This window comes from Bombus vancouverensis, unplaced genomic scaffold, assembly GCF_051014615.1.
Source record: "Bombus vancouverensis nearcticus unplaced genomic scaffold, iyBomVanc1_principal scaffold0030, whole genome shotgun sequence".
Classification (NCBI taxonomy): domain Eukaryota; kingdom Metazoa; phylum Arthropoda; class Insecta; order Hymenoptera; family Apidae; genus Bombus; species Bombus vancouverensis.
The window spans coordinates 387,332-412,216 of NW_027468921.1; the positions used below are offsets into that span (position 1 = coordinate 387,332).

Here is a 24,885-nt window from a genome sequence, read left to right on the forward strand (position 1 = left end):
CTCTTTGATATAAACGCCGCAGTTGAAAAATAAATATGTATGACCTCATGTATATTCATATGTATTTAAGCATCTTTCTTCGTAACTTTGAATGGTTTTCAATTTCATTTAAATTGTTGCATGGCAACGTGAGTTCTGTTGCAAAATTCATATACTTGTAGAAACGTCAGTCGTAAATCAAGCATAACAACAGTTTTACAGTATGTTGTAGAGATTCCTTTTTATTTAAACTTAGAGATCTTCCTGCTTACAGTAATTACAAAAAGTAACTGTACACCATCGTATTTAGAACGTCATTTATATATATACCAATTAATTAAGACTAAGTCTTAAGATAAGACTGATTAAAATATTAGCTTTCGTATCATTTGTAATACTTTCATACATGCTTATAAATAATTAATGCTATCAAAATGAAACGTAAAAACTGATTTAAAAAAAAGGAAGAGAGACGCTTCATTGGGAAATAAGGATACATACGTACAAGTACTTTTTGTAGCCACTGTGTGGCTTTCAAACTCAATTCCAGGGCAAAAAAGAAATTATTGAAAAACGGTTACCTAATATGTACATCATAGTGAAGCAATTATCAAAGGCGAATCCAACGAAAAAACGACACAAAGTGAACTGCCAGAAGCTACCCGTGAACGCAGTAGCCACCCCAGCGAGAAATCCCATTAAATTAGCTCCGAGCAAAGCTGGTATTCTTCCATATTGATCAGCAACCCATCCAAAAATTAATCCTCCGAAGATAGCGCCGATGAAGAAGATACTTTGAGCTATGGTTGGCAGTGCATCATACTGACAAACCCATCCCAGCTGCAACAGAAAACTACAGTCGAATGATTTACTTCTGATCACTATCAGCATCACGGGAATCTTATAGCAATTTCAACGCCTCGATTAAACGAATTTTCGATCAAAGTTTCGAAATTCCTAATGAAGCGCGCCTCTGTCCTTTTTCCTTTCCCTTTGAGGAAAAAAGAAGGAGAAGCTTAAGACCCTGCGCGTTCTCGCGTCCTTCTTCTGGATGCTTCCTACCCCTCGATGAATAATTCTCCTCCTGACGAGCGACGCAAAGTTCATGGAAATCCACTGGAGCAAAAAGTCTTGCAATTTATGTCGAACAAATCTGTGTGTTCGCGCTGTTGCTCGTTATAACGTTTTATTAAAGTTTCTTTTCAATCCGGTATTTTCATTTTCAGTTTCATTTTCAGATTGTATTTTATTTGGCAATGTAACGCTTGAATTTAGAATGTACTCTGTAATTTCACTACATGCACTAATTATTACTGCAATATGTACTAGTAATTCTGTTACGTACTATAATTTTCCTCTGTGGAAATCGACATTGTTAATTTTCCCACTTCTGAACTATCGATCTTTCCACAAACGTTTATTCGACCCTTTCCATCGTTCTTCTTTCTTTCCAAAAATTGTACACTACGCTTATTTTTTATCGAAATAGATCATGCAAATAATCGAATACGACATACACAGTATAAAGGGATTGATTGATAGGAACAGATAAAATATTCAAAAAGCAGGAAATTACAAGTCGAACATTTTCTGTCACCTCGGATGCCACAGACGCATAAGGGACGGTGGTATAATTAAATTCCCATCCTTGTTGGCAATCTTTCGTTGGCCACGATGGGTCCGGTACGTGGCTTCCATTTAGCAAAATTTCCGTGTAATTTACATCGTACATGCTGCATCTCGAGTAACCTTCGCGGTTGACTGGTATCGCCAGCGACAGCCTGAAACGAAGGAGAAGATAACGTAGATTGGTTCACGGTCTTCGATGCCGATGGACGTTCCGACAAGCGAGTAATTAACTTTCTATTTGAAACTCGACAAAAAATATTGGGAATCTCGAGTATTTATTGAGCTAATAATATTGATTGTTAGTCGAGTCTGATAAAACGTATTTGACTGGAATTTCATTTAAAGCGAAGAAAGTTATTTTCAATTGTAGCTGGATGTACGTTAATTGCTGTTTTCCTGTCTTTACAAATTACTCATTCCTTTGTTTCATCAGCCTTTTCGATTATTATTGTCTCGTATTATTATTGTCGAGTATTGTCTCGTTGTTATTATCTCAACGCTTTTATCGTGTCAATTTATTGCGTTGTGTTCATACGGGTTTGTAGAATATATAATAAACAATGCAATGAGAAATGAAAATGAGAAAATTTTGAAGAATTATTAAATTAGGTAAATTGAAGGGAAAGAAGTTCTGTGAAGGAACTGGATTGGATCTAAACAGATAATAAAGAAAGATGATCCAAGATTTGCGACCTCCGACGTATGTCGAAAACACTTACTCATTAATAACGAATGTCATTAAGATAATTCAGTGACGGTAATTGCGTCTGTTATTCTGATGAATGTTACATAACGAGATAGGAAGTCGATGTCATGATGACTGGCGCTGTCTGAATCAAATCAACCCTATTCACAACCAGATAATACCGTCAAACGATGTTTACATTATTATAATATGAAATCCAATTTGAAGGCTTCGTGAATTTCTATTATCCTTCAATGAAATTATGAAATAATGGCGCAATTTAATGATAAAGATTATTATTATTTCATTAGGCTTGCTGTATAATTTGCTAGATTGTCTTCAACCAGATAAATATATCAATAATTTTGGCAATGGCTATCATCACATACTTTATCGAAAGAGAGAACATTGGTTCTCTTTGATTTTCGATCGTTGAATCGTCGAAAGAAAACTTCGCGGCTCAGAGAAAGTTCTCCTACAAACACGTACATAGCATAAAAATCGGTAACACGCGGAAGTTCTACAGGAAAAAAATCAAAAAGACTTGCTGAGCAAGGCAAGAACTTTCCAATAGAAGGTGAGCATAATAATAAATAACACTTGCACGGATGCTTGCGGAGGAGTCGTTGACTATATTAAACTAATACTAATTATGAAACAATGTAACAGTAACGGTACTAGTCGTAATTAACATACTATCGTTAACATTATCGTGATATCGAAATTTCTTCCCACAAGATCACCGATTAATTGCATCGATTTGCGAAATTCTTAGTGTTCGATGATTATCATAGTCGAGGAAAGGTATTTACAAGACATTAACATCCGCATCTAATCACATCTCGTAGCATCGCGACTTATCACGCGTATCGCCTAACCTTTACATGAATATTGAACGAACGAACACTTCGAACGCATTATGCAAGTGTACGTTACGTTTTTCATTCGCCGGTAAAAGCTTTCAAAAACGAGTTAATGAGCGAATGATACGTGGCATGCGCGAAAGAAACGAATGCTTGCCCATAGAATAGCTGAAAATGATTCGAAAAGTATACTAGCAAAATAACAATAGATTCAGATGATAACTGACCAGTCGACCAGGATTAGTCACAGCCTTTTAACAATTCTATCGATTTTTTGCTACTATTATACTTATTTACTCCAAAGCTAAGATCCTATCTAGGCTAAACTAAACGTTAACTATGACTCACAGTTGGAAAATGCACTTATCTTATACGTAATCATTTATCAATTACTGAGTTCGTTAAGTTCTATTTTTGTTTGCTGAAAGGAAAAAATCTTACATTAATTAATCATCGCTATATCGTTGTTTGCTATTGTCTTTCGTCTGATCGACAATCATTTACCCATTCCATCGTTGTAGAACTCTTCATTTCTGGTTCCTATAATCTGGTATTTAATATCATCGAATTTATTTTGAAGCACGTGCACGTGCCAAAAAATTAGGTCACGGAAGTTTTATGCATTTCTGTGAAATCTGAAAGGGCGAAATTGCAAAGTACACGTGTGACACGTGGAAATATAAAAAAACATCGGAAAGTAGCACGCTTTGTAACGTTTAATCGAGGTAAAACAATTTTTTATCCAGCTTCTAGTTTTTTCTTTCGCTTCCTTTATATTCTGAAAAATATGCGTAAAAATCCGCAGGCTACGTATTATGACGTAAACGGAATGGAACGAATCAATAATAGAATAAATTAAATAATATTAATATTAAAATATTAAATAATATTAATATTAATATAAAAATTATAATAATAATAATCGATAATAAAAGAAATTAAGGACAATGGAACACATATTCGATTTATACTAAATATCCGCGGCTGTCCTGATATTTATTGCCAGTCGCGTACATACGTTCAAGTTATAATTTCTAATACCATTAGAAAGTTAGGAGAATTTTAATCGAGAACGAGCTCTATACCCTTTGAACGTAATTTGTTCGTCACTTAATCGCTGCACGCGGTAAACACTAACGAGCAGCTCTTAAACAAAAGTATTTGTACGTTATGGTCAACAACGGGGTGACTAGTTATTCGCGCGTTCTCCTGTTTCATTGAAATTTTAATTGCATCAACGTAGTACGTTCTATGGTCGACGTCTTAACATAATTGTACGGATCGAATGTCTTTACGTAAAACTGTCCCGTGCATGTTGACGATTCGCGGCCAATCAACGATATCAGGCCGAATGTTACGTGCTCGACGCTATTTTTTCGCCTTCACGCTCTCATTGTTTGCGCGAAGGTTCAACGCGTTCGCGCGGCGTACGCGATAATACGCGCTCCGGGAATTTTATCCAAGGAGCATTGTGCGAGCGCAACACGTTGCGACACCACATCCTTTGCCTCTCTCGAAACGTCTTAATAACGAATTATGGTGCAATCGAACCATGCGCGTATAGCAAAAAGCAATCGTTTCTAGCCGTTCACTTTGAACACCGCGAAGGTTAATTTGGCAACTACATATATATCCATGTATTGTGTTTCTAACGATTGCCAAATGCTATTTTCATGCATATAGTGATGCCATCCTTTTGTTACGAAGGATTAGCATCAGAGAAATTTTCGGCTTATTACGCATATTGAAAATGTAACGTAAGATTCATCTTTTTTTTCAGCAAATATGCAGAGATACGCACAGGTGCGTTTGAGTATTAGAGCACCTACTGGTTACATTTATTGGAACGCTCTAGCGGATTTTACGCTGTAAAACATACGACGTGAATGAAAGTTCGGATTTATAATAAAATAAGCAGAAGATACAACCGGAAAAAGGATCTCAGCAAGACGATAGTATTAGGACAGCGTTAGGAAACGGTAGGCCAAGAAAAGCCGATCGAAAGATGATTCGTAGAACTAAAGGAAAGTGTTGAGATATTGATCCGTTTCATAGCGCCGATGCGAGCGAAAAGCGAACTAAAAATTGCGCGTTTAAGCACTAAAATGTCTATATACTATCACGAAACTACGAAATATTACTAATCTTCTATTTACAACGAAGCTCGTAAGTCTCGTGACCAATTTACACGAAAAAAGATCGAGTTAGAGACACGATAACGCGTTAATGAAACTTCTAATCTCTAAATCTCTAGAGAGAAATCCTTAAAAGCTGTAGATCCTTAATAAACAATTTACCGATTACGACGATAAGTTCCCTGATGCTCGTAACCAATTTTACACAGAAAACGGATCACCAAAGTTGCAAGACTTTCGAGTTGGAGGGAATGACGCGTTAACGAGAGCGTCGCGACGTATAATGTTTACAAAGTTTGCGTGGAAATTAACACGATCAGGAATAAGCTGGATCGTTGTCACCGTTTACGATCGTGTTTCCGAGATGAAAGAAACAGCTACTATTATGCAATCGATCGTTTCGAACTAGTAAACGGCGTAGCGAAATAAAACTCGGTGTAAGTTTTAACATACGTTCACTAGCAGGAACGTGTTTTATTGAAACTTTTACGACTCGCTACCGGCTGCCCCAGCCGTTGCATTATTTGAATAACATCGAAGGTTGTTGACCTAGCAACCGAACGAAGGTGCGATCCAATTGGAGGTGGATATAATTACACCTTGAAATACCTTTCGTCATCGAGCATTTCCAATTCCCCGCCGAGTGTCCTCCATTTTTGCGCTTAGTCTTTACGCTCGATATCGTCGCAATTTGCAAGCACTCGCTAGCAACAGAATGTGCGATCGTCGTCGCGCGTCGCCGTTTCGACAGAATTAACGTCGTTGGAATCTCACAACGATTGAGAAACCGCATATTTACTTCGCGCGAAAACCACGATGAACGAGTTATGTCTCGTTCGGGCTAATTTCTTTGAAGTAGTCAATGTGTCGATTTTTAATTTATGCTTCAAATATGTAATATCGGAAAATAAGGATAGAAATTTTTTTCCGATTACTTACAATTTATTAATATTAAATTGAATATACAAATATAAATTGGACAGAGAACGATATTTATTTAACGGAAACTAAATGCAATACTCGTATCTATATCAAATAACTTTGCAGTTATTTGATCACTCTCGTCACAACGAATCTAACACACACACACACACTCTCTCTAACAACTCTATCAATTCTCACGACTCTACTCTTCGACGACTCGAAACCTCCAACGACTCTACTCTTCGACGACTCAATTAGCTCTGATCTTCGCCAATACACTCCTGCTCGGTCGTGCTCGCTCTTGCTCTCGTCCTCTCTCACACACACACACGCACACTTTTCGGCTCACATACTCTGGCCTCTCGATTGCCACTCCTTGAAATGTGGAACCGTACTTCTGTTTTGACGCTGCTTATCTTTTCTCGCGTCACTGTTACTAGGCGCTCTTGGATGTAAACAAACCACGAAAGACGACGTACACGGTGTTTTCTAATTTCAGCCGATCTCCAATCAAAGCTATTCTACGATATTACAAATATTACGAATCTAAGATCCAGTGTGGAGGATTTGAAGGGTTGACTCTGAGATTTGAGAGTAATTTCAGAGAATAGAAGCTTAATTCCTGCGATTACTTCCTTCACATACTTCCCCTTTTCGGATCTTGACACTACGCAAGTCTCTTTCGGTCGTGCCGTACACCTCGCTGCAATATGTCCAAATCCGCTGCACTCGGAACACCTAACACCTTCTCCCCTCTCCGGACACTTAACACTTAGATGATCCTCACTACCGCAAATGAAGCATCTTCTTTTCTTCATTGCATCTACAGATTGACTGGGCTTTCCGTTCTTCTGGGTTTTAGCCGGCTTCACAATCGACTTTGCTCTGCGACTCTTCTGCTCTTCGTACATCACTAACCTCTTCCTCAACTCTTTGATTGACGTAGCGCCGTACAATATAGCCTTATTGTTCTCGTCGTCTATTATTCCATCCACTATGTATTCCACCTTTGCTTCCTCCTTTATGTCCACATGGCTGGCTATTTCGAGCATGCGGTACATGTAAGCCAAACATGCTTCATCACTCTCCTTTTTTGTTTCTTCAAGTTTCTGATGTACTTGCCTACTGTTGACTTTCCTCGAAAATTCTTTCACTAGCCCCCTCTTCAACTCATGCCAAGTCCTGGCATGACACTCGAAGCTCGCAAATATTTTCGCTGATCCCTTCAGCAGCTTCCTGGCGTAGACTGCCTTCTGCCCATCCGACCACATGCACGTATCAGCGACTTCCTCGAACGACTCGAACCATCGTTCGACATTTTCACCTTTGTCGCCACTAAACGACTCTAATGCATCTTCGACGTCTCTAAAACTCAGTGTCGAACCAACACATGCCCTTCGACAATATTCATCACGGTCCTGATACACCTGTGGCGGATCGGTATCAACAGGACGCCGACAGGTCGAGGCATCAACGCGGCGCAACACCTCCCGGGCGATCCGCGGGTACCAACCGCCAACACTAGAGGGCTACGACGACAACGAGTCTATCTGTCTAACTCGCTAGCGGTCGAATATACGAGCGATTGATACAAATACCGCACCTAGCGAGACTCCCTCTACGTCTAAGGCAGGGACTACCGGGCATAGCCTTACTGACGAGTCCACCGGTAGTCCCGGGACGAAACGCAAACACTCACACTCTCTTTTCATTCGCCTCACACCCTTCGCGTATCTCTCTTGTATCCTCTTGCGTTTTTCTTGTCATCTTCATCCTCACTTTCGTCGTCGCTTTCTTCTTCCGACGATATGTCGTTACCATCCATGGCCGCTTGTATCCGTGCGCGTAATTCTACTTTTCTGCCCGTCGTTTTTAAACCCAAACTAGCGAGGCGCTCCTTCAACTCCTTCGTATTCATTTTCTCAACATCTTCATCTTCGTTACAATCACGCTCAGCTCTCTGTATGTTTCCTAAATCTCGTTGATCGGTTAGCTCTTCACCGCCCGTCGATCCCTTAGGATACGATTGTCCAGCCCTACACGCCCGATTCAGCCTTGCAATCAGCACTGACCTCGCACCAGATATAGGGAGGTTCATTCGCGCGAGCTTACTCCTCAGCTCCTCCAGCGTCGAACCCTCTTCACCCGACAATCGTTGGTCCCCAACGTTTGCCATTTTTCACACTACACAAACTTAAACAGTCAACGATATCGTCTTTTACCGCACCGCGTACCGGTAAATTCACAACTAGCTCGAATAGCTCTGTTAAACCGTTTCGTTTTCTGTCTTGTCCAATCCCGGACGAGCCCCCAAAAATATGTAATATCGTGATATAATGTATTTACAAGGAGTGGACAATAGAGATGTTAATCAGACAGAAAAAGACGATTGTTGTTCAACCTGAACTATTCACGCCAAACGTACAGAAAACAGCGCAACTAAATAACTAGATAGCGACTCGACTTTTAGCAAAACGCAATCAACACTCTCTCGGCAACGCCACTCGCAAACTCTGTCTCCGCTCAACTCGCACTCGGCTCCTCGACTCACACTCTGTTTCTCGACTCACACTCTGGCCGTTGTCGCATTCTATTGCCTTTTTCCTAGGCCCGCCGCACACGTGTTCTGCAGACGCTCGTAGCCAGGGTCACGTAGGTCTTTTCCACGAAACTATGCACTTGAAAAGACCGATGACACATTGATGGGCCCGACGGCGCCTCGGCTCTCGCGACATTGTTCATAGTTCGCCCGATATTTCTTAGGCCTTCCGTCCACGATACTACATATATGTAGTGGTGTACTGGTCATCTTTTTTCCACACGTTTTCAGCTTTTTAGCTGTTTGTGAATGGGCGCCTAATCAGCCAATCAGAAATGGCTGGTATTCTATGAATCCTTTTCTTCAATGCTCGAAGAGCTGGATATTTATCCAAAGCTGATGCCCCAAACATATACTCGAAATTTTCAAGGGCCGCTGCAAACACGAAGTCCGCCCATGTCGTCTGAAAAAAGGTTTGTATACATTTATTTTGTACCTCCTCTATTAAACAATTTTTTTAATTTACCTTGAAAAATGTGAAAAATCGAACTCTTAACTAAAGATCACTAGCTTTTTAGGAAGAATTTGGATTTTTATTTTATTGTCAGAATTTAATGGATAATTTTAGAAACTTCAACCTTTGGAGGTATTTGTTAATTAAAAATGACAAAACTGGTATTATGTAAAAAAGAGTAATGTGTATCCTGAATCAATGTCGAATGGAAATTAGACAGTTCTATAAAAATAATCCTTCTCACGATTCCACAACTTCATAGCTTAATTAAATACAATTCTTCGGCGATATAATTACAAATACATTTACAGGAATTGTGTAATATGATAAATATCTCGTTAAAGAAATTGAAATCGTAAATTCCGCGGATAACCAGCGTTTATCATATAGAGACAGGGATTTGCAAAGAATAAAAGTTGTAGAACGTTGAAAGGCGTTGAGAGAAACGTGATGTTATCCCGTTATTCGTTAACGCAACGCAGTTAAAAAAATCCCGTAGGAAGATTACGATAATAGATAACCTGAGTCGAGTGTTTGTCGGGGGATCTAAAAGATTCTTTCGAGTTGAGCGTCTGAGATTGCAGAGAAGAAAATTTGGAAGCCATCGAATTCGTGATGTCGATAGAAATCTTCAGTTGGAATCGTTGTATCATAACGTAGTCTGCTTATTGTCGATAAGACTTTACTAAACTAAAAGTGACTACTAAAAGTTTCTATCCTCTAAATTCTATCTACGATTCTATAATCTAAAAACTGACTTTTGCAAACAAACTGTAACATTCGCTTAACGGAAAGACATACGTATCTTGTTTGTACTCGTCTTTTCACAATGAATTCTTGAACGTCTGTCTCTGTGGTGAGACAAATGCAAAGTCATCTCATCAGTTACTCACCTTGCTTCAAATCTCCAAGAGCATCGACGAGCACGTCGCATATCATCGCATCCCATTCGTTCCTTCCCATTAGATCGTACTTCTTCGCCAAGTATCGCGCCACAGCGTTACTCTGCGCTACCGGTTTCCCGTCTATCTCCAGCACAGGCAGCATTTTATAAGGCATTGCTAAGAACAAACATGGCTCATATGAACACTGTGTAGAGGGAAACGATCGATAGGAAATCACAACACAACTTCCGAGGCCGTTGCGTTCTTGTGAATAAATGAATCGAAATCATTTCGGTTTTAATCAACATGGCCTAGTAAAGAAATACAGAAATGTCTTCTTTCTCCTTTTTTTCTTTTCTTACGATTACGATGGACAAGGTATCGCGTGTTTTTGACTGTTGGGAAGAACCTAAAGTTTTTAAAATCAAGGATAAATGATCGAGTATAAAATTTGTAATTCTCACGGAAAGGAACGAATCTGTCCGATGCGGTGTACTGAATATACGAGGAACGATCAGTATCGTTTTGCAGCATTGCATAAGGAAGACCTTATGCAATGATAGTGGACTTACAACTGCGAATAAAAAATTCACGTCGCATAATACCAGACACGGAAAAGATATTAGAAAATGTACACGGTTCTTGTAATGAAAATTGAAATGCAAGGAATATAAATCGAATGTCTCTTGCGAACGTAATTTTGTGTTTTACACCGACAGGATTGATTTACAGACTTACGTTGATTTTTGGTTTCTCTATCTGCAAGCGACATATAAGATTATATCGAAGACTAGGTTGCGTAAAACTTTTATTATACTATTTACGATAGAAATGTCGCAACGGAAGATCGAATTTTATGTCTGCTTTGTTCTTTCGACTTTTTAGCTATGTTCTTGTTCATTTCCGAACTGATTTCAATTTTTTATCCTTTTTTTCCGACAAGTCCTAAAAAGTTTTTAAATTAACGAGAAACGTAGAAGTATTTTTGTATTCCTATTTTAAGTCACCTATTTACGGTTTTCTCAAAATATTCGAAATGCTTCGATTCATTGAAAACAATAAAGATTGCAACACAAAAATTCGAGAATCGTAAGTGAATTAAGTTGGTATTCGATAAACACGATATTACGGAAGCAAAACTTAATGAAAAGTTCGACTTTATTCCGTATGAAATTTTACTTTAAGTAAGTTTAGCCTGCACGTGAAACGAAAGTTTTATATACAGAAAAGTTTGAGTAATTGGTAAATACCTGAGAGTTGAACGATGAAAGTAAAAATCGATTCTTCACGCTTACAATCCTTGTATTCAGGCCAGAGTTCTTCGGGGATCCTCTCGTCGGTATACTCGATGCCAGTATATGCAAATATGTACCGTATATGTTCGGCACGACCACGGGCATTGAAGTAGATTTGTTTGTAGGTAGGTTCGTCGCTCATTTTCCTTGCTCTGTCAACTTATCGAGAAAAATGATACAATTAACTCGTGTAATTAACAGACTGTGTGCGTGTTTGTGTGTATAGAGAACAATTTATTTATAGATGGAATAATTCGTATAATACGCAAAATAAATCATTTAGAAGGCTGGAATATGTGTTTTTGAAACAATTAATTATGTCGAAAAATATTTCAAACGAGATATAATTATGAAAAAAATAATAATTAAATGTATGTAAATGCATGTAATAATAGTTAAATGTATGTAAATGTAATAATTAAATGTAATTAGTTTCTTTATACGCACGCGATATTATTGGCGATATATGAAGGTCAACTTTATTTTTTTAAATAGATATATTTATACGTATATTTATAGATATAAATACATATATTATATAGATATAATAGTATATATAATATATATAATAATATATATGTCGAGTCTGAATCTCCGAGTCCGAGCTCGAGGCGCCCTCCCGGGCAGGGCTCGCGGGAGGTAGCGGTTCTGCGTTGAAGTTCTCCATCGTCCGGTCGCGCGTGGGGTACCTTTATTGTCGATAGTTACACTAGCGACGAGGGCCTCAGGCTTGATAACGAATCCGTGACCAACGGGAGGACAGGTTCCCTTGCTCTAACTCACACGTGCACCACTCCCTGCTCGTAAGGCACTCGACTTCCTTCACCGATCAGCTCTCTAGCAAGACTGCTCGTCATCCCAACGACGCCACCGAAACAAGACTCCGGTCGAGTGTCTCAGTACACACGATCCTCCGATCGACGTACGATTACTATCGGTTTGGATACTTGCGATTGTTTCGTTATGGCTATATTAGGCTCTAGGTTGCAAGGTTAGGGTGTTGTCCTGAAGTTCCACAGGGGCCCCGGCGTCCTTTTGTCTCCGACTCGGCCATCCTGACACTTACACGTCCTCGTGTGTGGCCTGCTGGCTTAGTCTACCCGTCGGGCCTTCCACCACGCAGGCATCGACCCGGCGCTCGTCCTCGGGGCAATGTTTTTCTTCTCGCCGCGATGGACAGCGAGACGCGATGTGTCCCGGCATGTGGCAGTGAAAGCACAACGCTTTTGGTGGTGCAGCCGGTCAGCTTTCCTTCGGACGTCGGGGGTCCTCCTTCGGTTACCACTTCGCCCTCTTGCGGCATTCGAATGTCGGATGTCCGTAAATACCGCAGTGGCCACACCTGGTCCAGGGGGCGGGTGACCTGCCTCGTTTGTTTCCGGAGCTCGCTAATGACCTCCACGGCGGGGGCGTTGGCCACTCCGTGTATAGGAAGGGCTTCATTTCTCTTTGGAATTGTTTCACCGACGTGATGTCACTCGTGAGCGCTAATCGTTTAAAACGTTCATCGCGCGAGCCCAGCAGATGGAGGGCGGTGGCGGCGAGTACCTCTTTCCTGGTTGAATTTCGCCACTTCGACCCCAGGAGGGTGATGATACGATTTCCGTACGCTCCTGGTGTTTCGCCGTCCCGCGGTAGTTCCTCGGCTACCTTGATTAGCGACGCGGCTGCTACTTCTTGGCCACCGAAGTGCGCGGCGAATTGTTCCTTAAAATCTGGCCAGGTGAGCTCGTCGCCGTTCATTATCTGCGTAAGCCAATACGCTGCCGGACCCTCTAGGGCACGGTTTAGGGCAGAATACAGTGCGCTGTTTTTCAGGCGGTGGTCCCTCATGAGCAGGCCGACGGCTGTGCACAGGCGGCTGGATCTGCGTCCGCGGCTTCGGGGTTGAAGCGCGGCAGCGATACCCAGGTTGCCCGGTGTCCTTTCTTCTTCTTCTTCTTCTTCTTCTTCTTCCTCTTCTTCTTCCCTAGCGACCGCTTTAGTGCGCGCACGATACTCTTACGATCCCGTGCCGACAACGTGTGTTCGGATGCCACTTCTGATGTCGAGTCTGAATCCGAATCCGAGCTCGAGTCACATTCCGAGTCCGAGCTCGAGGCGCCCTCCCGGGCAGGGCTCGCGGGAGATTGCGATTCCGTGTTGGAGTTCTCCATCGTCCGGTCGCGGGTGGGGTACCTTTATTGTCGATAGTGACACTAGTGACGAGGGCCTCAGGCTTAATAACGAATCCGCGGCCAACGGGAGGACTATCATATAAAAAGCAACAGGATACACGAAATAATATAATTCTGACTAGGACAACATAAACGCAAGAAGTGTTGATATTGAAAAAAATATTTAATTTTGTATATAAATATTTTCATATTTAAAAAAGTTTCCGGAAGCAGGAAGATTTACAAACAAATAATATCATAAACCGAATGTTTCATGATCCTTTTCTAATTAGAGTGTGTGACAGCATGTGAGAACGTTTCTTAAAAATATGACTTATTGCAATTACTTAATCGCAATTATAAACGATTAAGACCTTCTCACAACGAGGCAATCTATCCAAAGTGTAAAACTCGTTATACTTGATGAGAAAACAAATCTCTACTTAGGTTTCATTTCGTTTCATCGCGTTCATAAAAAGTGAATTTGTATGAACACATCGTGCAATTTAGTAATTAGGACCGTTGATCTCGCTGCAACATAGATGGATAGAAAAAAGCCATTTAAAATGATACATCGTCGGGAAGACAATTATGAAAATTATAAATGGAGCACAAGATAAAATTGTTTAAGATTAATTCTTCTTTTTTTTTTTTTAATCGCGAGTGTTTGCAAACGAAGTTTCAATCTGTTTACAATGATAGCAATGAGAGGAGGATGTCTATGAAAGTTATAAATGCGATATTGAATAACATTTCTGCGAGTGGGTTTGTTTTTCGTTACAAATGTTTTTTAAACGAATCTGCAATCTGTTGGAAACAACGGAACAGTAACGGGACGACTGATAGGGAAATAAAAAAGATCGCGTTTTATTTGAACAGACAAATCTTTGAAATCTATTCGAAAGTCTATTTGAATTGGTACGAGCTCGAAAGGAACGGCGAATACTATAGAAGAAGGATTAATTAAAATTCTTATTAATCTGTACGCTTTGTATATTAAATACCTTGATCGATGCCAAGATAACAAATTATTATACGAAACAGTGAAGTATCCACGTCTGACATTAATATTGAGTATTACCATTACTGTAATTTAATTTTTAACCGATCCTGAAAATTCCTTAGAACGTAAAAAGTATAAAATGTTACTGTGCATTTCAAGATTAAATGCACTGTAATTTAGAAACAGTTATGAAGCGGAAACAAATAATTTATTCAGAATAAGAATTCTACGTAATCATGTTAAAAAAAAAACGTACTTATAACGCGTTTAAACTCCAAATATGTAAAGACAATAAGGGAAAAAAATTAAACGAAGAATCGTAAATTCACACAAGATTTTATCCAAAAAAAAATTGGCCTGTACCAATATTTTTATTTGTCGTTACAAGTTACGAGGGTATTAAAAAGTTGGCCACGAATGGACCAGAGATAAGAATTTATCAGACTTGCTCTCGTAAATTTCAAGACGTTGCATCGGATATTCTTGAAAATCTTTGGACAATGGCCTCGATATTTCGCAGCTTCTATCCTCGAAGCGGAAGAACTCGGCGTTAAAAGCGACAGAACTGGAGAAACCCGGTGACCGCGAGCCTTTCACGCTCTCGACAGATTTCTCATCCCTCGTAATCCTCCCGGTGTCACCCAATTTCCACCCTCGTATTGCGATTTGTTGCTTCCAACGAGGCGACACCTTGTCTTGTGATTTCCTTTTTCGTCGCGTGAAACACGACCGAACACTTGTTCAAACACACAATTCGTATTTATCTAACTCGACAAAACGCCGTGTCATTGAAACAATAGCATTCTTTGGCTTTTATGTAAATTCCAATAAATTATGATAATGTTCGTGGAGACATTATTGCTACCTATTTTATCTGTCGTGATCCAAATTGATTTGTGGCTACGTATGTATATATATATATTTGTATTTTCTTTTGTTCTTTCTTTTTAATTTATGTGATCTGAGAATTACATTTCTGAGAGTTCGGTGAAATTCGATGCTTTATTTTTATCAGTAGAATCTTCCTTGTCATTGTCAGAACGCAGACGTTTACGCGTTTACGGAAAGTTTAAGGATACAAAAATACAGAAAAATGTAGAAAATATGCAAGAATATGTAAAATATCGAAAGTACAGTACTTCTAATAATACTTAGTAGCATGCTTACAAACAAATTTCTTTTGTATTTCTTGAAATTGCGTAAAGATTCGCGGTAATTATCGGATTTTTGTCCTCTTTTATCTGCTTTTTTTATTCGCAACTTATATGAGATATGAATTAATATTCAACGACGTGCGCTCTGTGCCACGAAATGAATTATCTCGCGTTAAGACTGCGGCAATTCTTACGTTTGATATTTCATTTAACGAACAGCCGCGCGTTCCTGAGTTTAAAAACCGCCACTCTGAACTTACGCTGAGAATAATATCAGGAAAAGCGAACGAGAGATGATTAGAAAGAAAATGCGAGGAGCAGTGAGGGGGATATTACTAGACTGCGCTTTTTTGTGCAAGTATAGCAGGATGTTTGGGAGTGTAAAATTTTAACGAATGCGTATAATATGAAAAAATATATGAAATATCCAAGGTATAGTTTTATTAAACTTACTTTTTATAATGCTTCGTAGGTAAAACAATTTTCTATCCAGATTCCACTTTCTCAATTATATTTTAAAAAATGCTCGATAAGGAGTACAATTTTCTACCCTTTCTAATTATATCTTCCAAAATTCTTGATAGGTGAAACAATATTCCACCGACGATTTACTTTTTTAATTGTATCCCCCAAAATATGGACCTGCTTAACGTTTAGATATTATTATTTTTTTCGTTGTTACTTGATACGGCTAGCAATTAAATAGTGAGAATAAGAAGAATTGGAAGTGCCATTTTCGAAAAAGAATTTTGGTTTTAAATTGGAAATTAAATTTGGTTTGGACATATATGACACAATTTGTATGGACAATGAAGAGTACGAATCTACGAATTTCGAGGTAAAAGTATTGATATATGTATCGATATTTCTGGTCGTTACAATATCTCTAATCAATACAAAGTTCTAACTGAATGTTAGAATGTTAAACGTTAAAACGTTTAAAACGTTAAAATGTGTATCGAATCGTTGTAATTCCAAAGATGTCAATTGATGTAATGTAATAATAAAGTATAAAGTATAATAAAGTATAAAGTATAATTTCGTCTGTGGTATAATCTTTCTATTCCATTTTGTTACGTCGCACCGCGAGCAATATGGCAACGAGATGTCACCGGATACTCGCAGCATATCCTCCACAGTTTCAAGTACCTTCCATAAATCTCATAGATTTCCTAGAAAAGGTCCTTCAAACCAAACAAACGTCTGTTTCCGAAGAATTTCTAAAGACTATTGTCTACCCCGACTGGACAAGGGAAAGTTAGTTTTTCTCACGTATGCTGCAACTTTCCTCCCACTAGCCACATTCTCTCGAGGGCGGTTAAGACCCTTCGTTAACCAATTAACAACGAAGCCACTTCCTTCACTCTCCTAACTAAAATCGTCACCAACAAATCCGTATGGTCCCGTGCGCTAGACACACCCATCCTTAGCTTTCCTCCGAGACAGCATCGTCTCCCAAGACAGTTCTGATTTCACATCCTTCGAACGGTCAATAGCCTTCCACCGGGTAGGACACACCCACAGATCAGTCACTCATTCATCTCGTACATATTCTCAACGCGAGAATTGATTGTAATTTCAACAAATAAATAAAAAAAAAAAAATCTGGTACATACGCACCAGCGTAACTGCCTTCGATATAAGTTGTTGGAATAAACGGTGAAATATAACTTACTATACTGTGTCATATTCATTTAACCACCTCTTATCTTAACCGAAACAGGGGAACGACTACTTCGCGGCGTCGATTCACCGAATCGTAGCGAGAATTTACGCCTCTCGCTACTGCGACTGCGTCTCTCCGCGAACGGTCGTAACACATTGATCGACAGAAGTACTAAACTCTAATAACATAAATTTATATATTTTCTATTTCCCAGCCACCAGTTTTATAGATTTTTTTATCTTCTGTACTACTTTTATCCCTTTTATTTTTTCTTACATGAGATTATTGTAAATTTAATATCATTTGTTCGCAATATTTGCTATTTATCTTTCCTTGAATTTGAAATTTCGCGCTTCAATGTTGTGTGTTGTTCGACGTTTTATCGAACGATGTTTATCGAACTAGTTTATGAATACATACATAATCATTAAAGAATCTATAAACCTTACTAGTTTGTTTTTACTAAGTTTTGTTACAGAAAACATGTTCTCATAAATTTTCAACTTTAATTTATGGAAATTTATTAACCTTAAACTATAAAATCATTCAATGAGTCTTTCCGGATGTTTTTATGTAGTCATAATTTCACATATCAGCACAGCTCCACCAATAGGATAAGAGTTACGTGGAAGCAACAGGGGGGAAGAAGAACATATAGATATCTAAAGGTTATTTTTGTCTCATTCAAGTTTCTGTTAACCGGCTTGGAAATTTCCTGTGCTTGTTTCGACTTTGAAGTCTTAAAAAAAAAATTGTAAGTAAATAGTATATATATAGTATATATATCTCGAGTCAAAGTTTCTCTTTATAAATAATAAACCGTTTAAAAACTATATTTTGTATGTTTTTTCCTTATTCATAATTAAATAATAAATATGAAATACTTCTACAGAAAGCCGACATCCTTCAATTAACCGAACAGCAGATGATTTAAAAATTAGTAGTTGAAAGAAATAAATGTTATTACATGTTCATAATTGATCGATAAATTTAAGTATACAATTAGATAGATATAGTATACTTTATTAAGACCTAGATAAAAGACTTTTTTCTCGTTTCTCTTCTCTTACTTAATCACTAAGAGTTATATAACGTTTATTCGATAATTCTGCTTCTCCTGACCTTTCCACAAATGGTTGTTTATATCTCGACATTCTTGGTACTTTTAATCAAATTTTAATAACAGTACTTTACTCGTCAGAAGTAAATAAAAAAGCTCTAGGTAGAAGCAAGGATTTACTTACCTTTCCTTTCTCGAATCTCAGTTAGCAATGTCGTTCCTCTTGAAAGATTTTCCAAGTTTCCAAGACAATTTCCACGCTGGTAACATTGTATACATTTCAAGTATCGTGACCACAGGAACTTGTTGAGGCAATATTGAAGAAAGCAAAGAGAATGAAGAAATTGTAGGAACTATGAGAGACTACTCCTTCTTTCACAACTTATTTTCTCTTCGTTTGGGGGGAAAAACACAAATGAACGTAACGGTTGGTTTCATATACGTTTCAGATATCTGCTACTATCGCATGGAGGAGAATCCTGAAAAGAAGGAAGCGAGGAAGAATCAACTTTTGAACGAAACAATACCATTTTACTTGACTAAATTCGACCAGATTATTGGCAAAAATAAAGGATATATCATTCCTTCTACCGTAAGATTTTTTATCCAAATTTAATGTTAAAATTTTTAGTCTTTGTGCAAACTGGGCCATGTTGTCCATAAAAAATTATTGAAACTTTGTTGCGACAAGACAGCTTTAATTGTTGAGAGCAGAGTGTATCTTTAAAATTCACTCCTGTTAGTTTATGTACAAATGAATTTGCCAAGATTTTCAGCTTTTAGATAATTATTCATGTATCTTCCTCATCAAGTTTGATAGAAATTATTACTATCGTAATCAAAGCAAAGATTAAGATATGTAAAATCATTTCTCTGGATATGACACTCTTGTTTAATGAGTGATAAATGATACCATTCGAAATATCATATTTATATAATATATAATGATACTTATAAGTGTAATCACTTAAGTACAGATATCTGAATTTTTCTCACTGTCACTGACATAGATACGTATTATCGTCCCTTAGATTACTTGACCAGTTTATTTCTTTCATCACTGTGTTATTATATAACAATAATAAATAGTCACATTAAATTAATTTAGTATGATTATGTTGTTTAATAATACGTGTTTCATTGCAAAATATTTAGCGATTGAAGGGCTCATAGGAAACATGAAAGTGAAAGAATACTAGAATCTACAGTTTACGATTTCAATTTCTTTAACGAGATATTTATCATATTACACAATTCCTGTAAATGTATTTGTAATTATATCGCCGAAGAATTGTATTTAATTAAGCTATGAAGTTGTGGAATCGTGAGAAGGATTATTTTTATAGAACTGTCTAATTTCCATTCGACATTGATTCAGGATACTCATTACTTTTTTTTACATAATACCAGTTTTGTCATTTTTAATTAACAAATACCTCCAAAGGTTGAAGTTTCTAAAATTATCCATTAAATTCTGACAATAAAATAAAAATCCAAATTCTTCCTAAAAAGCTAGTGATCTTTAGTTAAGAGTTCGATTTTTCACATTTTTCAAGGTAAATTAAAAAAATTGTTTAATAGAGGAGGTACAAAATAAATGTATACAAACCTTTTTTCAGACGACATGGGCGGACTTCGTGTTTGCAGCGGCCCTTGAAAATTTCGAGTATATGTTTGGGGCATCAGCTTTGGATAAATATCCAGCTCTTCGAGCATTGAAGAAAAGGATTTATAGAATACCGGCCATTTCTGATTGGCTGATTAGGCGCCCATTCACAAACAGCTAAAAAGCTAAAAACGTGTGGAAAAAAGATGACCAGTACACCAGTATATATATATGTACGCTGGCATCGCTATGTTGGTAAATGTTCGATGTTATACGTGTCGTAAAATGTAACAGTTCTATTTAAAGAAAAAATTTCGTTTCTATGAGTACGTTTAAAGTTTAACTATAAAAAGTCTCATCTGAGCTGTGTTCCTTTATGTGAAGGTATTATTGTGTGTAATATTGTGAATTACGACTTTTCCTCTCCGATATTCGTGAATTGAATCACGGTCAACTCAGCTTGAACTAAAATCCTAACTAAAATCGTCACCAACAAATCCGATGGTCCCGTGCGCTAGACACACCCATCCTTAGCTTTCCTCCGAGACAGCATCGTCTCCCAAGACAGTTCTGATTTTACATCCTTCGAACGGTCAATATCCTTCCACCGGGTAGGACACACCCACAGATCAGTCACTCATTCATCTCGTACATACGCACCAGCGTAACTGCCTTCGTTATAAGTTGTTGGAATAAACGGTGAAATATAACTTACTATACTGTGTCATATTCATTTAACCACCTCTTATCTTAACCGAAACAGGGGAACGACTACTTCGCGGCGTCGATTCACCGAATCGTAGCGAGAATTTACGCCTCTCGCTACTGCGACTGCGTCTCTCCGCGAACGGTCGTAACACATTGATCGACAGAAGTACTAAACTCTAATAACATAAATTTATATATTTTCTATTTCCCAGCCACCAGTTTTATAGATTTTTCTATCTTCTGTACTACCTTTATCCCTTTTATTTTTTCTTACATGAGATTATTGTAAATTTAATATCATTTGTTCGCAATATTTGTCCTTGAATTTGAAATGTCGCGCTTCAATGTTGTGTGTTGTTCGACGTTTTATCCAACGATGTTTATCGAACTAGTTTATGAATACGTACATAATCATTAAAGAATCTATAAACCTTACTAGTTTGTTTTTACTAAGTTTTGTTACAGAAAACATGTTCTCATAAATTTTCAACTTTAATTTATGGAAATTTATTAACCTTAAACTATAAAATCATTCAATGAGTCTTTCCGGATGTTTTTATGTAGACATAATTTCACATATCAGCACAGCTCCACCAATAGGATAAGAGTTACGTGGAAGCAACAGAGGGGAAGAAGAACATATAGATATCTAAAGGTTATTTTTGTCTCATTCAAGTTTCTGTTAACCGGCTTGGAAATTTCCTGTGCTTGTTTCGACTTTGAAGTCTTAAAAAAAAAATTGTAAGTAAATAGTATATATATAGTATATATATCTCGAGTCAAAGTTTCTCTTTATAAATAATAAACCGTTTAAAAGCTATATTTTGTATGTTTTTTCCTTATTCATAATTAAATAATAAATATGAAATACTTCTACAGACAGCCGACATCCTTCAATTAACCGAACAGCAGATGATTTAAAAATTAGTAGTTGAAAGATATAAATGTTATTACATGTTCATAATTGATCGATAAATTTAAATATACAATTAGAAAATGTTTCTTCTTTATTGATAACTAAATAATACAGATAAGATACAAGATACTTGTACGAAAAGTCGGCGCGTCGTTCAATTAACGGAACAGCAGAGGATTTGAAAATTAGTAGTTGAAAGAAATAAATGTTATCATATGTTCATAATTGATCGATAAATTTAAGTATGCAATTAGAAAATGTTTCTTATGTTTGGAAGAATATATAATCACTGCTGAATGTTTTGTAGTTACGAAAGTTGTATACAAACATACATTGTACATACGACTAGTAATGGTACTAAATTACTGTTAGAGGGTCTTGGGTGTATAGGACCATATGGTTAAATTAATACTAGGGATAACGAATCGCGCGAATGTAATTAATATTTTGAAATGCGTTGTTTGCATTAATTGATAGTTTTCTTATAAACTTTTTTATAAACAATTCCATTGCTATAGAAAAAAGATAAATGCCGGTAATATGTCTATCCTACTTAAATAGAAAGTGCAATATTTCGTTATAATATTTGGCGCAAGTTTATACATTATTACATCCAAAAATAATATTCTTTTTATATCTAAGCTATATTAAAATATAAAGATACAAATAGCTATGCGAGTAGTTAGTAGTTGATGCTTTTTACTTAAATTGTCTTATACTTCATAATTTGTAATAATATAATTCTTGTCATCAATGATTCTTTGTTTTTACTTTGTATATATTATACTTCCAGGAAGATGCCGCTCTATAAATTGACTTACTTCCCAGTTACGGCATTGGCAGAACCAATCCGTTCTTCTTCAGCTATGCTAGTATTCCATTTGAAGATGAACGTATCAAAAAGGACGTCTGGCCAGAAATAAAGCCCTGTATGCTTAAAATTTAAAGAAGTTCTGTTTCTTAAATCTCATCTTTCCTAATTTAATTAAAGTAGCTAAATAAAGTAGAACACAATTATGCAGAGTATAACAGAGATTATTGTTTACTCTCCATTGCTCTATAAGATATGTGGGAGAACAATAGGTATTGTTAAGGAGACAATGACCTTTGTTTGCTGATAAATTATCAATAAATTAAATTATATCTTTCCAAAACAGATAACAGGAAGCTAGATATTTAAGAAGCATCATAATCTGTTTGTTCGATAGAATCTTTGATTCTATTAGTTGTATGTTTTTAGTGACTCCTTATGGCCTGCTTCCTATGCTCGTAGCTGATAGAAGGAAGGTTGCTCAGTCTACAGCTATTTGCCGTTACTTAGCCAAACAATATGACTTAGCTGGAAAGACTGACTGGGCAAATCTTCATATTGATGCCACTGTTGATACTATTCATGATATTCGTCATAGTGAGTATCCAGTGCTGTTTTGCATAAATCTTATGAGAATCTTGATAACACATAGTACATATCTGTTCAGGTATTTATTAGTTGAAATCCGATTTAATATTTGATTTAATCGAACGATACACGTATGTCAACAATACAAGACAAAGGATTAAAAAGGATTGCAATTCTATCTTCAGTATCATTTAAATTTCGCACAAGACTGTATTCAAGTTAGTATAACATTAGCGAATAGTATTTAACTGAAAACAAATTTTCAGAAATTGCCGCCTTCCACTATGAGGAGGACGAGAAGGTCAAAGCTGCAAAACGCAAGGCTGCTGAAGAGACGCTGCCGTTCATTTTAGAACGTTTGGACCAGCAAGTGAAGGAAAATGACGGCTACTTCTACGATGGTACTCTCTCTTGGGCTGATTTAACATTCGTTGCTCTGCTCGATTATTTGAACTTTATGTACAAGTCTGATCTGATCGAGAATTACGAGAATCTGAAGCTGCTGGAGAAAAAGGTCCTCCTTCTGCCCAAGATCAAAAACTGGATTGAGAGACGCCCAGTTAGCGAATTCTAAACTTCACGATTGCTTATGGTTTTATAAGCGTTTAAAGATTGCGGTCTTAGTGTGTTGAGAGAACGAAGAACGAATCGTGTTGATGGAAGTTTGTATGGAATATACTGATTGCTTTTAACATTCATTAGTTCCAGCTATTACCGATATTTTTGTCATTTAGTTAGGGTTTTCCCTTTAGATTACGTTGTGATAGAGAACTATTATTTGTGTATTCCTACAGAAACATACGAACTATATAAACTGTTGACACGATGTTGTGCTTTTGTATTATAGAGATAATAATAAAACCATCAAACAATCATTAATTATGTTTTTTATTATATTCATTAAGAATTGAAGATTACCTCCTTGGTGATCTTGATAATATCGTATTTTACAAATGTTGAACAAAAAAAAATGTATGATTATTTTATTCAATACGTTATGAGGGTTGCTTTAAAAAAAATACGAGTTACATATTTCTTTGAAGAAAGCATGATTTTTATCGATACAATAATGTTCTTCTGTTATCGCTTTAAAGTTGAGTACTTCGTTGATTACACGAGAGAACTCGCCTACAGCAAACAAGATACGACCGTGTGTAAAGTAATTAATCTGGTTGCTCGTTGCTAGCTACACATAAGGCTTGCGTAAAAAAAAATATGCATTTCAGTTCAGGCGGAGAATTATGTAGGAAGTCATTTTGTCGATCAATAACTTAGTTAATAAAAGATCAAATTTTCATGTACATAAATGTAAGTAACGTTCAAGTATTAATCATTACATACAATTTTTGTATAATTCGATATCTTGGTCACTTACATCTTACAAATGATACATAGATAATATTTATGAGATACATTGGAGCTATCTTTTAGTTAACGCCATTTTTTCTTGTTTTCTCTGTACTTTTACTATTCTTCCAAAAATATCAAAGGATCGATGACTTCAAATTAAACTAGAATTGCTTCGGTATATTGTCAATCAATGGCTATTTGTATTCACATCTATATCAAAGGAAAACCGATTGCAAAATTAATTACCCTTGCAACTCCGCAATATGAAAATATGTGTGATCGACCTTGAAGATGACAAATCTCAATGTTTGAAGTAGTACAAAAAGATGATAATTTAATTTCGCTTTATCAAACTGTACAAAATTTGTATACACATACAGAAAAAAAACGGAGTTCAAACATTAATCAACATGAATTATC

At 37.0% G+C, this 24,885-nt stretch overlaps 3 protein-coding genes and 1 pseudogene across 3 annotated transcripts in view; 2 read left to right on the plus strand and 2 right to left on the minus strand.

Moving 5' to 3' along the window:
- Positions 1–10,645, minus strand: part of LOC143304327 (glutathione S-transferase-like) — an 80,635-nt gene extending 69,990 nt beyond the window's left edge. The window contains exon 1 of the transcript XR_013061046.1: positions 10,162–10,645. The gene's annotated coding sequence lies outside the window, so the exon portion shown is untranslated. The remainder of the gene's footprint in view (positions 1–10,161) is intronic.
- An 874-nt stretch (positions 10,646–11,519) lies between these two features.
- The window catches only part of LOC143304329 (glutathione S-transferase-like), a 38,651-nt gene continuing 25,285 nt past the window's right edge, over positions 11,520–24,885 (minus strand). The window contains exon 2 of the mRNA XM_076626790.1: positions 11,520–13,696. Coding sequence (XP_076482905.1) covers positions 13,524–13,696 — 173 coding nt within the window. The 3' untranslated portion in view covers positions 11,520–13,523. The remainder of the gene's footprint in view (positions 13,697–24,885) is intronic.
- On the plus strand, positions 18,316–20,531 carry LOC143304325 (glutathione S-transferase-like). Its single transcript, XM_076626786.1, has 2 exons — positions 18,316–19,078; positions 20,106–20,531. Exons 1-2 carry the CDS (start codon positions 18,842–18,844, stop codon positions 20,271–20,273), a joined length of 405 nt encoding a protein of 134 aa, XP_076482901.1. The 5' UTR covers positions 18,316–18,841; the 3' UTR covers positions 20,274–20,531.
- LOC117163890 (glutathione S-transferase-like) lies at positions 22,313–23,994 on the plus strand (annotated as a pseudogene).

Bases quoted from the DNA above. Each gene is read 5' to 3' on its own strand.
- LOC143304325 (XM_076626786.1), top strand. From the start codon at position 18,842: ATGAGAGACTACTCCTTCTTTCACAACTTATTTTCTCTTCGTTTGGGG. The intron at 19,079-20,105 runs GTAAGATTTTTT...ACCTTTTTTCAG, and splicing joins GATATATCATTCCTTCTACC to ACGACATGGGCGGACTTCGT.